The 14,516-nt window shown below is 43.5% G+C and overlaps 2 protein-coding genes across 2 annotated transcripts; one reads left to right on the forward strand and one right to left on the reverse strand.

Annotated features, from left to right (window-relative positions):
* The first annotated feature begins 1,476 nt into the window (after window positions 1-1,476).
* On the forward strand, window positions 1,477-7,437 carry LOC6611071 (zinc finger protein 853). Its single transcript, XM_032719376.1, has 7 exons — window positions 1,477-1,696; window positions 3,044-3,377; window positions 4,894-5,077; window positions 5,131-5,188; window positions 5,900-6,582; window positions 6,649-6,772; window positions 6,952-7,437. Exons 2-7 carry the CDS (start codon window positions 3,299-3,301, stop codon window positions 7,177-7,179), a joined length of 1,356 nt encoding a protein of 451 aa, XP_032575267.1. The 5' UTR covers window positions 1,477-1,696; window positions 3,044-3,298; the 3' UTR covers window positions 7,180-7,437.
* Window positions 7,438-8,118: 681 nt separating this feature from the next.
* Window positions 8,119-14,501, reverse strand: LOC6611072 (ATP-dependent RNA helicase DBP2). The gene is made up of 5 exons (XM_032719375.1): window positions 14,338-14,501; window positions 14,005-14,119; window positions 12,396-13,792; window positions 9,891-10,069; window positions 8,119-9,826 (listed from the first exon to the last, which is right to left on the reverse strand). The coding sequence occupies exons 2-5, from the start codon at window positions 14,010-14,012 to the stop codon at window positions 8,957-8,959; spliced, it is 2,454 nt and encodes an 817-aa protein (XP_032575266.1). The 5' UTR covers window positions 14,013-14,119; window positions 14,338-14,501; the 3' UTR covers window positions 8,119-8,956.
* Window positions 14,502-14,516: the final 15 nt, after the last annotated feature.

A 14,516-nucleotide genomic window follows, 5' to 3' on the forward strand; every position in this document is an offset into this window, starting at 1 on the left:
CGATATAGTCGCAATGCCAGCCCCCTGGCGACGACACACGTCCGTGGCAATAAAAGCGCCAACGTTTCAATTCCGATGCGGCTGACAAATGCACGGAAAAAATGCCAGCGATTCTGCCCCAAAAATATATTATAATGATAAAAAAAAATCGAATGAATGGAAACGGACGAAAGTTTATATCGATGCTGTCGAGTGTTTTGATTTGTAACGTTTCTCACTTCATTATTATGCAATAAATAATGCCATCTACATGTTCCATCTAATGTTATGCAGAAGGGCGAATCGCAGGGGTAGTTTATTTGTCCTGCGTTTTCTGTCCATCGGAAGTGGAGCGGAGCGATGGTCAGAAAATCATTGCTGTTGAAATTAATGAGGCCTAACATGACTGGGCGCGATTTTTTTTCGTGCGAATATATTTTTGCGAAGTATAAGGAAAGTATTGAAATATTGAATATGCCGTAGTCTGTGGTGTCCCTATTGTCCGTGGTTTTTCATGTTGTTCGAGCTGTCCGTGTGTCCGGTCTGTCCGTGGTGTCTGTGTTGTTTGCTGTTTTTATGGTCTATATAAGAGTAGCAAACAGTACAATATCAAAGACAAAAAAAGTTTAAATAAAAACTTCCAGCAATTACAATGAAATAGGAGTGAGTGTACCATTTCGAAACTTCAAGAATGGGAACAGACCTGACCTCTGCTGGAGCTTTTTGGCATTATGGAGCAGTTGTCGCGTGGCCAACAATTTTCAAAAGTTCCTGGCACGAAGCTTAAAGCGTGCTCTAAAAGCCAAAACAAAAAAGACAAAATCCAAATTTTGCTTACTTCTTCTTCGCGGGTATTTTTCGATATCGATACCGATATCGATGGTACGAAAAACAATGCATATCGGTGCACCAACGCCAAATCAATGTGCCAAAATGGACTCGTGGCCTGCACGGAGGACATGCTCACAACGAAACCGATCTAGATCGATATCGTGAGTACTACTAATATTGGTTCCTCGATTAGGATAAGGATTGCTTGTTGTTTCAAATTCCTAATTATAGGAAAATTAACGTAATATGAAGGGTCTGGCGACTGAACACATCAGGATCATTTTGAGAGGACTCCTGAGTCTTTTAAGAAACAAACACGTTTCTGTTTGGATTTCAGCCACTTAAAATATTTGTATACTTTCAGGAAGAGCTTCCCGCTTCTGCTTCCGCACCCGAGGCTGACCCTTCCTCTGTGTCCGTCGCTGATCCTGACCACGCCTCAACATCTTCTGGCACCGCCTACGCCTACCCCATGCCGACGGAGCCGACCTGCGATCAGCATTTGCAAACAAAAGAAGCAGCCAAATCCCGTACCAGAACCGTTTGCCGAAAGCTCCAGCTACGCGGTAGCATTGAACCCCTGTGCGAAAGCTCCGCCTGAAAACCCACCCCCATTGCAGTGGGCACTCACCTCCATCGTTGTGTGTGTGCTGGCATGCCGCTGAGAGCGGTTCTCGCTTTCTGTGACACAAAGAGGAGTGTCATGCAGCATAAATTTCATACGAATTCCGTACACTCGCAACGCGTCGCAGATACTTTTCGGCAAAGTTTTCCGCAGGAAAAAGCCAGTGTAAATAAATTGAAAAAAAAAAAACCGAAAAATGGGCGACAGTTCCTCTTAGTTATTAACAAATCGGTGTAAATAAATGGGTGTGTTCGTTAAACGGTAAATGAAAGTGTATTTGGAACTGTGTTTTTATTTAACGGAATGAAATGGAATGGCCAAATGCGCCCAAGTGGTCAAGTGAGATAAATCAAACAAGTTTCTTTGGGGCGAAATAAAACGACGGCCAGCCGAAAATCACCATGGGAATGGAAATTAAATGAAAATCCGGCAATCATAAATAAAACATAAATTATGTTTCGCTGCCAGTTGGCGGCAACAAAAATAAAATAATTAAAAAACACAAAAAAAGGGAAGATGTGAACCAAGCGGATATATTTTGATTTTTTTTTATAAATAGAAAAATCAATTTCTCTCTCTCCGAGGAGCGCTCTCTCTCTTTTTTGGCGCGCGCCTGTCTGTGTCCGTCTTCCCCCAAAACGGGCGCATGTGTGCGTGTGCTCCGTGTGCTTCGTGTGCGTGTGGTGGTGCGGTGTGTCTCCCGTGTCGGTGTCTATTATAATATCCAGTGAGCAAAAGCGAGTGGCCGAGTGCTCTCACACTCTCTCTCCCTCTCTGCGAATAATTGAATATAATTCAAGTGTTTTTGCTGCACACTATTTGTTGTGCTTATTATCGTTATTATTTGTTTAAATTACCAACGACAACATAAACAACAACAAGAGCACCACGCGCGCGTTTGGCACAAAGCAGGGAAGCCACCTTTGAAGGCATCGAAAACATCAACAACACACAAAAGGCTCTCAAGGAGAGCGATTTGCGTAGTGCTGCTGCAGCCCTGGTCAGAAAAACCCTTTTATGGGTTTGTCCTGTTTACAAATTGACGCTGCAAATTGAATTTATAGCACGGCTGAAACAAGTGGTTGAGTGCCAGCCAGGGACCCACTTAATTTCCGCTACGGTCCCCAAAATACAGAAGACAAATAAATGAGGAAAATGCCACTACAGTGAAGCATCGTGCAGTGGAAACTTGAAATTTTCATCAATTTCGAGTTGAAAGTTTAGTTCGTTTCATAATAATAATGCTATTACCAAATCAAACTCGTTCTTTAATTTTTGTTTCAATACTAAAGGAGCACAAAAAGTATTACTAAAGAAATTTGCACTTATAACTCATTCTACACTTGGTAACAAGTTTTAAGTTTCCACTAACTTCACTTCACTTGAATTAGCCAAGTTGTCCTGTATTTGGTTTGAACTGGAAATAGGTGGCCGAGTGGCTGAGTGGGTGGCTTGGGTGGCATTTTCCCTGAGAAAAACTCACGCACAAATGTATTTCCCCCCGAGGAGCATTTGTTGCTGCTACCTCAATCTTTCGAAATTGACAACGGCGGCAGTCGCAGCAGCAACAACAACACCAAATCAAATAAATTAAATTTACACACATAGTTAAATTAGTGAAAATTGAATAAAACAGAAGAAAGAATAGACGACGAACGTAAATAAAAGACGTTGAGGTGACGGAGACGCGAAGAGTGAGGAGTGGCAGGCAGAGCGAGAGAACAACGTGTCGAGCAACAAATTAATAATACAACAATAACAAAAAATCAGATAAATAAAAAGCAACACAAATTGAAAACAAAAACAACAAGAGCAGCAGCAGCAGCGATTCTGGATTTCTAGAGGCAGCGGCACATTCAAAAGATGGGCTGTGGACAGAGCAAGATACATTTGTATCCCAGGAAATCGAAGAGTAAAGCGAACGGCAAGAAAGGAGGACATGGTGAGTAGGTGAAATGAGAGTATATCCTTTGAGCAACTGACTCTATAAGTTGCACAAGACGAAAATGCGTTAAAGGTAGCAATCAATAGGTAATCTAAAGGTTTTCCTACGCCCAAAATACACGGTTCAAATATTTTTAGTAGCCACTTATGTACATATATATCATAAAGAATCAGCAATACTTGATAAATTGATCTTCAAAAATTTCTCAGTTTCTCAGTACATTTTACTTATAGATTTTATGTTTTATTTCTTTTTGCGTGCTAGAATTGATATTGTTTTGCCAATTTTGTATATCCCCCATCATTTGGAATGATCTATCAAATCGTTTGGGCATTTTCCTCTGTGTAGAGCAAGGGAAATTGGGAAAACGGCGAGTAAAACGTATTGCCTCGCACAACAAAAGCTTACACGCATGACGACATCAATTTGCCTCCAGCTGCGTGTGCATGTGTGCGTCCGTGTTTCCCTGCATGTGTGTGTGTGTGTGTGTGAGCCACCTGTTTCCACACAATGAGGATATCATTGATTAATATGTCACCAGCAGTGAAAAAAAGGGGAAGTTGAAAGGAGGAGGCCAGTTTTAAGGCCATGCATTCGCCAAAGTAATAATAAAGGCCTACATTTTAAAGCCCACAGCATTGCAATGCATTGTCTATATATAAAAACACACACACACACACACACACACGCACGCATACTAGCCCGTGTTTGCGCTTAAGTTTATAAGAATGTAAAAACCTAGCCTACATGCCAAACTTTTGACTATGCCCAACCCCGCTCCTTTGTGGCTGTCAGTGTCTGTGTGTGCGTGTTTCTTGCTTTTTTTATTATATTTTGTGTGTGTATAATTAACTGCTAAAAAGGCAACTTGTTGTTGCAGTGGGCGACGCTTCAAGGGGCGTGGCCAGCCTCCCCAGTTTGTATATAGCTGTGTGTGTGTGTGGGCAAAAGGGTTAAAGCTAAAAAAGTATAGCATACACAAAGGCGCCATTGTGCCATAAACGACCCAAATATTTCGTAGGCGCCTAAGCTTAGTCTCGTTCCTAGATTAATTATTCATAATACTCGGCTCTCGGCTTACCGAATTTGCATTAAAATGCATAACGGCTTTTAATTAAATTTACGGCTGGCAAGGTGACTTCAAAGAATGGCCCGAGGAAATATTAAGTATACGCAGCTTAAGCCGAAAGATGGATTAGCCAAACAGAAACGTGCAGGTACAAAAAGGATGCTGAAAACTTGGATTTCTTTATTATTATTTTTATAAATAATTGAATATTTGTAGGGTTCATAGTGTTTTTTTGAGTGACCACAAGGCCCAAGGAGCTAACACAATTTCTATAAGTGTTTTCTAAGCATTTTTCTCGACTGCAAGTGCCCCCCGTTTCGCATAGAAGTTTGCCACACTTGGCTTATTGCAAAACTTATGCCACTCCATGGCACTCGCGAAATTGCCCACTCATCTTGACTAATGCTCGAAACTCTTCTTTGGCATTATGCATTTGTTTGGCAGCCGACTCAGATGCCGAAACGGACGAGGACGAAGGCCACATCGAGGATGCCGAGAAGGCACAGCAGCGCGACCGCGAGAAGCACGACGAGAGCGAGGAGCTAAGCAATAAGGACATCCAGGAAAGCGACGAGGACGTGGCCGTCTCACTGCTGCGCGCCAAGAACCTGTCGCTGCTACAAAGCCAGTAAGTCAGCCCACCGACCACATAACCCTAAAATGAACACCTCACTTTTCCAGGGAAATATCATCTAGCCAGCAGAACTTCTTCCGCATGCTGGACAAGAAGATCGATGAGGTGAGAGTTTACTTAGTGATACATTATACCAGATGGAAGATTTAAATCTAGGGGGTTCCCAATAGTACAGTCTATTAAAATAGAAATACTTGCCTGGGTTTACTTAAATCACTTGCTAGCTATTAAGCACAGAAAACAATTGTTGATTCTATAAACATAAAAAGTTTAAAGTACGAAATTCTTTAAATTCATTGACCCCAAATACGTAGTTTAATAGAATTTATTAATTTAAACATACATATATATTTGAAAAGCTTTACAATTTAAACTCAACCAAAGTAAATAAGTCATAATATTTATGTGTAATTGTAATGCGCTTTTCCGTGATAATAAACAAATGGCCCAAGATCAATATATATATATATGTAAGTGCACTAAGTATTTGGCTATGCCAAATCGAAAGAGCAAAACAATTGGTTTTATGGCCCACAATTTGTTTTCATTTCGAACAACATGTGAGGAGCCATTAAAATTCGCTTGTTACCTGAAAATTGGACTTCAAAGAGATTTCAGCAACTTATGCGCAGCAAGAAAATCTATATACATGGGGATTAATTTGATTGTTTTATTAAACATGTTGGACACAAAATATTTTATAAATTTATATTATTAAGGTATTTGAATTTAATCTTTATATTCTGGCTGGTTAGAATAAGCTTTTGATAGCTAAGCTTTTATATAAATCTGTCTAAACAAACACGCTTATTTTAGGGTCCCGACTACGACTCGGCCAGCGAGACGGAGATCGCTTTGGAGGAGGCTCGACTAAACGCCCTGCGCCAACATTGGGAGTCCGCCAGCATAACGGCCTCCATCTGCTCCTCGGCCAGCCGCTCGCTGCAGACGACGCCCATCCGCCAGGTGCAGGTGCCATTGAAGCAGCCGCCGCGTGGCGCCGGCCTGCTGCTCCAGCCTTCCAGCGCCTCGGCGGTCACCGCCTCCACCTCCTCCTCCTCCTCATCGACGATAGTCGCGCTGCCCACGACGGAGTATCTACCTCAGCATGTGTTGACGGGACGGCAAGTGGTGCAGCAACAACAGCAGCAACAAGCGGCAGTGCTCTACCAGCAGCAGCAGCAGCAACTAATCCTGCTGCCCCAGTTGGATCCTAATGTTGTCAACACGTCCACGGCAGCAGCAGCGGCACAGCTCGTCCAGTTGCAGCAGCAGCAACAGCAGCAGCTACAGCAACAGCAGCACCTACAGCTGCAGCAGCAACAGCAACTGCAGCAGCAACAGCAGCTGCAACTCAATCAACAGCAGCAGCAACTCTACCAACAGCAGCAACAGCAATACCTGCTGACCTTTCCCGCCGGATCAAAGCCACAGAGCGTAAGTCCAAAGCGCCTGATCTATGGTGGACCCGCTGCAACCACTCTCCTCTGTGCAACTGGGTAGGTTCAGCTATCTGACATCATATATATATTATATCCATTTAAATACATTGATGTGCATTTCAGCATCAAATGCAACGCCCCCGAAACTTACGAACCGCCAACCGCTCCACACAGCCAAATCCAGCAGCAACAGCCACCGCCTCCTCCGCCGGGCGCCTACTACGGAGAGATGATGCACGGCGTACAGGTGAGTGGTCCTATATGTACTATATCTATTGCAATAACTGAGGAGTAAGCACAGAAGCAGCTTTAGCTGAGTCTGCTGAAGAATTCTGCCAAAATCCACGCTCATGAGCAACTAGTTCTTAATGCCTACTATCTTGACTGCTAGGTAGATGACTAATATATTCACTTGACCATTTGCAGGCCGCTCCAGCGGCGGAATACAAGTTCCCGCCGGCCATCAGCGTGCAGCGACTGGCGCCGCAGGTGCAGCGGCAGCTGCGCGAGACGCAGGAACTCATAAAAGACTCGTGCCCGCAGCTGTATGCTGCGGGCTATGGCAGCCCAGGACCACCGATACGCAATCCCAGCAGGAACCCCACTAGAACTAGACCCACCCTGGAGACGCAGTTCTCGCAGGAACTCTCGTGATATCTATATATGTAAACAGCCGGCAGACGGAGGATGCACCCACGTTCAGACACACACACAACCACTCACACTTGGAAAAACTGCAGCCAAAGAGGAACGCTAAAATTAACCAAAATTATAAGAATACGAAACCCGTGACAAAACCACACAGTAAAAAAATCCAAGAAAATGCCAAAAAAAAAACAACCAAAAAGAAACTTCAAAATGAAAGAAAATCAATTAAGAAATTGTAAAACTGCACTCAATGTTTCAGACCCTCAGAATCCCCAAAATGCGTACTAATTGCAACAAACAAACAAGATGAGCAACTACTATACCTATGCGAAGCAACAAATAAAGCATTCAACTACAAGGATATTCAAGAGGCAGCCAAAGAAAGCTAGGGACATAGGGACATACCAAGTTGGATCCGAAAGCGCAAGGTACATAGACTTAGGAATCGAGTATAGCGTTATAAAGCGATATATACATATATGCAAATGCCACAAAGGAGATGCGGAAGCGAAAGCTGATGCTGAAGCGGAAACGGAAGCGGAGTAGAAGGTGTTAGAGCCCGAGTAAAAGCAAACACAAATCATACAAAGTAAATAATATAAAGTTTAACAAACAAATGACTTCTACATTCTCACGCAATTTTGTTAGTCATAAATCTCATGGTGTAATTTTTTAACAAATATTTTTCCGTCAAATTCTCGAAATGGTGTAACACGTTGATGATGGCGGATGATGATGGAATGTTCGTTGGATATGCAATTAACGGATGAAGCTGTCTAGTAATATTTGTATACTTTAGTTCTATTTATTATTAATAATATAATTTTGGATGTACGATAGTTTTTCTTATATGGATATATATATTTAAAAAGGAAAATAAAAGCAAATCAATTAAGTTTAAATGCAAAGACTTTCTTCTCGGCGGAAATAATTAATAACGCACGGTTGAAATTCTAATTAATTCCTTTATTCATATCTTGTTATCAATTCATACTTATGGGCTGCTGACATAAAATGGAATTGCATTTCAATTTTTTGAACGTATTCTCATGTTTTATTGTTTTTGTGTTATTTTTGAAGTTCTTGTTACGGTGTGAAGTGTCCAGCTAAGCAATTCATTAGACTAGTCACATAATATGGTTTAAGATGACATAATAATACGCATTTGATTCCACGAAATTGACATTGTTTCTTATGTGTACATGTGTCCGATAGTGTGAAAGGATGTGTACCGGGAGCGTTCTTCTCCCATTTAGTGTTCCTTCGTTATCCGATTGTATCTAATCTCTTTTGGCTTGGGTTTGTTTGGAGCATTGCAAACATTTCTTTTGCAGTGTATGAATAGATAAGTACAATATTCGAGAATTGTATAAAGAAATCAAATACGCCCAGGGCTCTGGAAAGATAAATGCCAACAACATCGATGATCGGCTCTCGAATGCCCTAACAATTTGACTAAACCAAAAGCTTATCAACTAAATGTGGGGTTTATCTTTTGTTTTGTTTTGGGGTGAACAAAGAGATTAATCAAATTAAAAGCGTATTTGATTCCAGATTAAACCATATTATATAGCTATTATGTGGGCGGAGGAGATCTACACGATACGTACATCACCGACGCTCATCTAACATCTTCCCTATGAAGTCTCTGGACTTCTGATCGTGACTCGTGTACAATTAATACGGGTGGGTGTGCGGATGTGCGTGTAATGTTCGTGTGGGGAAAAGAAATTACAGTAGAGCTGGTCTACAATTTGGTAGCCTCTTTCGAACCGCAGAGCCTCTAGTTCTGCACAGGCAGCGGAGGAGGCGGATAGGCAAAGATATCGCCGCCGTTCGCCATCATATAGGGTGCCGCCTGCGTGGGCACTGCATACTGGGCGCGGTATGAGCTGGCCACCGTTGCAGCTCCTCCGTTCAGCGACACGGTTGCCATGCTGGAGGACATTGAAGAGTACTGGCCATAGGCCTGCGGCTGTTGCATTTGCTGCTGCTGCTGTTGCTGCTGTGGAGTCTGCAACTGTTGTTGCTGCTGCTGCTGGGCCGCCGCCGCCTGCTGCTGGTTCATCGCTGGTGGTGGCATGTTGGCAAAGTTCATGTTGTAGGGCGAGAAACGGGAGCGCTTCTGATCGACTCCGTAGTTCGCAGCCGTCATCGCCGCCTGCACGGAGGCATCGGGCAGTAGGTGTTGCTGCTGGGCAGCCTGAGCCTGTTGCTGCTGCTGGTGCTGCGCCTGTGGCGGTCCAGATCCCGGACCATTCTGCGGCTTGTTGGGCTCGAAGCAAGCGGCATTGGGATTGAAGCGAGAGAAGGGCACTCCGCCATTCTGCTGCTGCTGCTGCTGTTGTCCCTGGTAGCCACCGCCTCCCTGGCCACGGTAGCCGCCCTGTCCGCCCTGATTCGGCGGAGAAGTGCGCGGCTTCTGATCGAAGCGTGGTGGGCCGCCAGCGCTGCCGCCGTTGAAGGAATTGCGATTCATGCTGGCGCCGGGACCATTGTTGTTGCGGTAGTTGTTGCCGCCATTGTAACCGCCGCCCATCTGCGGATTGCGGCCCTGATAGCCATTGCCGCCACGGTAGCCGCCACCCATGCCGCCACCGCGCTTGTTGTAGCCACCGTTCATGGCCATGTTCATCAGTTTGGGATTGATGGTCTGCAAACAGAGGAGGTAAGTACATATGCCATCGAGTGGATTGAAAGCTACAAGGAGCACTCACCTGGTTGGCCTCGCGTAGCACCTGGATCAAGTCGTTGGCCTTGTTGGCGTTGGAATGCGTGAACAGGGTGTAGGCGGTGCCGGTGTTATTGGAGCGTCCGGTACGTCCAATGCGATGAACGTAGTCCTCCGAGTTCGAAGGATAATCGTAGTTGATCACAAACTTGACATCGTCAACGTCTGTTTGATTTCAATTATATTTTTCATTTCGAATTTGAAAATTGAAGAATGTGAAAAGAAGCGTTAAAATTATCAAATCGAACCAATGCGTCGAAAATAGGAATCTTTCTCAATACTCAAGAAACTATTCAACAAAAACGAAAAACTTATTTGTGTGCTTGTGTGAGTGGTGTCCGTTTCTGTCATGGTGTTTGTATTCATGTCATGGTATTGGTACTAGTGGTGTTTGTGTCGGTGCGATCATTTGTTTTTATTTTGTAAAGTTTGTTAATAGAACTTAAAATACATTTTTGATCGAATTGTCGAATGGATTTTTATCGGTTGGTGTAAGATCGGTTTCGATTTCAATTTTTTTTTTGTTTTGGTATGGTTTTGTACTTTGAACAAAAATTTCGCCATCAATACTATTAGCGTATATTAATAACAATACATCTTTGGCAATTAGACATATGTTCTTTTTATACTGCAGAAATGTGGACCTCGACCTTTTCTTCTCATCATACTTTCTTTTATATCATTTTTGAATACACAAATCGTAATATAAATGTTTAAGCTTAATGCATACAAGAGACGGCTTGATTAAAATTAACATTATAAATAAAGAGATGTAAATGTGAATGAATGATCAAAGCTTATGATAGAGGGTGCTGATTTTGGTTTAAATGGGGAACATACTTCGATGGAAGGGAGGGAGGATCGAGGGTGCGGACATATTACTATGATTAGGAAGAAATAAATTAGCCTAGTACTTACCCCGGCGATCTAGGGTTAGAATATGGGATTAGAATTAGGCTTACGAACAAGAGTCCCTGAAGATGCTGTCCTCGCAACGCGGCTGTGATGATGGAGATCCCATGGATCTCCCCAATGCTAGAAACTTATAACTCAACCCTCAACTTGTATATATAGCTTTTCTCTTTAACTGCTTTGTGTATATAACTTTTTAACTTTAAACTTTGAACGTGTTTTTTTCTTTTTCATTTTTTTTTTTTTGTCTAGTTTTGCCATTTGAAAAATCGAAGTCCATTTCATAAAGTGCTGATGATATTTTTGTTCACACACAAATTTAGTTATTATACATAGAGTAAGGAGCGACGTAATATAGTATACTAGGTACTTTATGATACATAAATAAGCTACAGAAAATTATCATCAGTCAACAAATACTTGGGCCGCAAAATGTAGCAATTACTCAACACATTAGTTACTTCACATTGTTCTAAAAACTAAAAAAAAAAAAACTTAAGATATATATATATATAGTTTTAAGGCACGTTTTAATCGCCTTGGATTAAAGGTTAATTTCTTTTGGGTGCACTGAGGTTACTATTTAGTTGGGATTTTTTTTAAGATTATTTTGCTGGCCATTGACTCCTTGACTGACAGTAAATCGCTTTTTACAATTAAGTTACTCAAAATGTGATTGACGAGACACAACTAAAAACTATGAGCAAGAGAGCAACAAACGAACTAAAAGTAACAACATCATATAACCAGCAATGCATGGAGAACAAACACATTCCCCTCATTATTTGAGCCCACACCTTTTCTTCGGATTCGTAGAATCATTCAGCAAACTAAAGGGTTCAATAAGTTAGACTTAATGGTCCACCCGGCATCGAACCACTCGAAAATGATTGAAAAATAAAAAATCGCAATTTCTCGGCTGTCTAGAGATTTTAACATGCAATTTAAAAAATACAAGCGGTCCTTTCCGGTTTTCACGTTTACCAAATTACATTCTTTGATAGATGACCAGTAATGAGCTCATCTAACTTCGAATAGCTACCAAAACTTCAATTTCAATATAACATGAAATAAAAATATGTTTATAAATATTTAAGGAATATCTAACCCCAGGTAATTTCGAATACAGCTAGGCGAAGATTTGCGGTTGAGCTCCTAGATTAGGCTACTGTTTACCCAGCTTAATTAAATTAATATGAATACAAACAAAAAAACTATGAGTATTTACACACTGAAGCAAGCGAAGATTCCAACAATGGACCCCAAATGGGAATCGTGCGCTTTCAGCTTCAAATCGTGAATAGCTTGTGAAATCCGGAACAGACCCGAAACGAAAAACCTCCAAAGTTCTGGAAACAGAGCGGAAGGAAGAGCGAAGAGGCTGGGCGGTGTTGGCCGATTCATCGCTGACGGATCGCTGAGACCAGACGAACCAGGAAGGCGTCGACGACGAATCACAAAATAATGAATGAAACCCCACGGGATGCTGATTGATCCACAGGCAACAATTGCTTGGTTACGGAGAGAAAAAACGAAAGTTGGCCCCATTGAGGGCCCCACAAAGGCTACGTATACTCACCGAGTCCGCGGGCAGCCACATCGGTGGCCACCAGTATCGAGTGCCGGCCATTGCGGAAGCTCGAGAGCACAAAGTCGCGCTCCTGCTGCGACTTATCGCCGTGGATGGCGCATGCGCGCCAGCCCTGGCGGGAGATATTGCGCGTGATCTCATCCACACGCTTCTTGGTCTCCACGAAAATTATGGTCTTGGTCTCGTTCTCCGCCGAAATGTCCGTCAGCAGCTTGATCAGCTTCATCAACTTCTCGTTCTCATCGCACACGTCCACGATCTGCAGGATGTTGTGGTTGGCGCTCAGCGAAAGCGAACCAATGTTAACCTGTATGTAGTTATTAAGGAACTCCTCGGCCAGCTGGCGCACCTCTTTCGGCCAGGTGGCTGACCACATGAGAACCTGACGGTCCGGGCGGATCTGCTGCATGATCTTTCTGATCTGGGGCTCGAAGCCCATGTCGAGCATACGATCGGCCTCGTCTAGCACCAGATAGGTGCATCTCTTCAATGAGGTGGTGCCGCGTTCGAGGAAATCAATCAGGCGACCCGGTGTGGCAATCACAATCTCCACGCCGCGCTCCAAATCCCTAGCCTGCTGTCCCTTGGGTGCACCACCAAAAATGCAAGTGTTGCGCACATGAGTGTTGCTGCCAAACTCAATGGCCACCTGCTGGATCTGCTGGGCCAGCTCTCTAGTTGGAGCCAGGACCAGGGCGATGGGTCCATCACCGCGCTCCAGGCGCGGCTGGTTATTGATGTGCACCACCGCCGGCAGAACATATGCCAAGGTCTTGCCCGATCCGGTCTGGGCCACGCCCACTAGATCCCGTCCACTCATAGCAATGGGCCAACCCTGGGCTTGAATGGCCGTTGGCTTGGCGAAACCCTGCTTACGGATCTCGTTCATCACGTAATCGGGAAAGCCGCCCTCCTCGAATTCAATACTGGGTGTGGGCACCTGATCGCCCTTGATGGTGATCTCATTGCTGGTGAGGAAGGTCTCTGTTTCACCGGCAGTTCTGGCCAGCACCGAATCGCACGGCTTGTAAAAGTTCTTGCGGAATGGCGTAAGATTCACCTCTGACCAAACGATCTTGGGCAAGTGAGCGCCGTGATTGGAAGAGCGCTGGCCACCGTTCTGACCACCGAATCCATCCTGATTGCGTGGTCCGCCGGGTCCCATGCTAGGACCACCACCGTTCATGCGTCGCTGTCCACCGTTGGCGGGTCCATGACCATTGAATCCTGGGTATGGGGCCGAGCGATTGCGCTGGAACATACCCGCTCCACCGGGTCCGCCGCCGGGAGCACCACCGCCCATGCGATTGGGCACCATACCGCCGGCTAGGCCACCAGCTCCTCCGACGCCACCGCCTCCGAAGGCGTTCATCTGTCCGTTATACCTGCGACGAGCGTATTGTGCCATGAAATAAGAATTTTGAGCCTTTTAATGATTTGCCAAAATGTTGAAATTTACACGAAGCGACCTTTTTTTTATGTAATTTTCATTTTTTACTGCCATTTTGAATTTATTGATTTTCGACACTCGGCCCCTGGCCGCATGTTAGACCGAAATTTGGGCTTAAAAAATGTGTGCTTGTGTTTCTATACTTACATGTTCATTGCTAGTGTGATGTAAGTGGAAATATAGCTGGCCAAAGTATAGTTTTTCGGTCACTTTTACAATTTTTCACTCCACAATTTTTTCAGCTTCTACGTCGTCAATAGAGCTGTGGAAAAATTCGGTGTTAGTATCGATTGGTTCGATAGGTTGGGTTTTCTGGAAACATCGATTGAGTTTTCTAGAAACGATCACAATGAATGGAGCAAAATGCCAAAATATTTGTAAGTAGGAGACAATTAATATATAAAAATAAATATTTAAACGTATCTAACACTTTTAAGAACTGAAAAGAATATGAGACGCTATTTAGATTGAGCACTATACTTTTTAGTTTGTAGTTAGTTCGTTGTCTAACCAGTATTTTGTTAATGCGTTACCGGTAATTAGCAATAAGAACTATTAATTTTTTAGGCAAAACAAATCCGTTTAATTTTGCTTGTCTGAAGCTATCGAGTAAAACAACTTCGATAACAACGGTCAGCAAAAAAAATGTGACCAGCCTA

Source organism: Drosophila sechellia, chromosome 3L (assembly GCF_004382195.2).
Source record: "Drosophila sechellia strain sech25 chromosome 3L, ASM438219v1, whole genome shotgun sequence".
NCBI classification, from domain to species: Eukaryota; Metazoa; Arthropoda; class Insecta; order Diptera; family Drosophilidae; genus Drosophila; species Drosophila sechellia.

Bases quoted from the DNA above. Each gene is read 5' to 3' on its own strand.
- LOC6611072 (XM_032719375.1), bottom strand. The intron at 10,070-12,395 runs GTGAGTATACGT...GAAATCAAACAG, and splicing joins TGTGGCTGCCCGCGGACTCG to ACGTTGACGATGTCAAGTTT. The intron at 9,827-9,890 runs GTGAGTGCTCCT...CTCTGTTTGCAG, and splicing joins TGCTACGCGAGGCCAACCAG to ACCATCAATCCCAAACTGAT.
- LOC6611071 (XM_032719376.1), top strand. From the start codon at position 3,299: ATGGGCTGTGGACAGAGCAAGATACATTTGTATCCCAGGAAATCGAAG. The intron at 3,378-4,893 runs GTGAGTAGGTGA...TTTGTTTGGCAG, and splicing joins CGGCAAGAAAGGAGGACATG to CCGACTCAGATGCCGAAACG. The intron at 5,078-5,130 runs GTAAGTCAGCCC...TCACTTTTCCAG, and splicing joins CTGTCGCTGCTACAAAGCCA to GGAAATATCATCTAGCCAGC.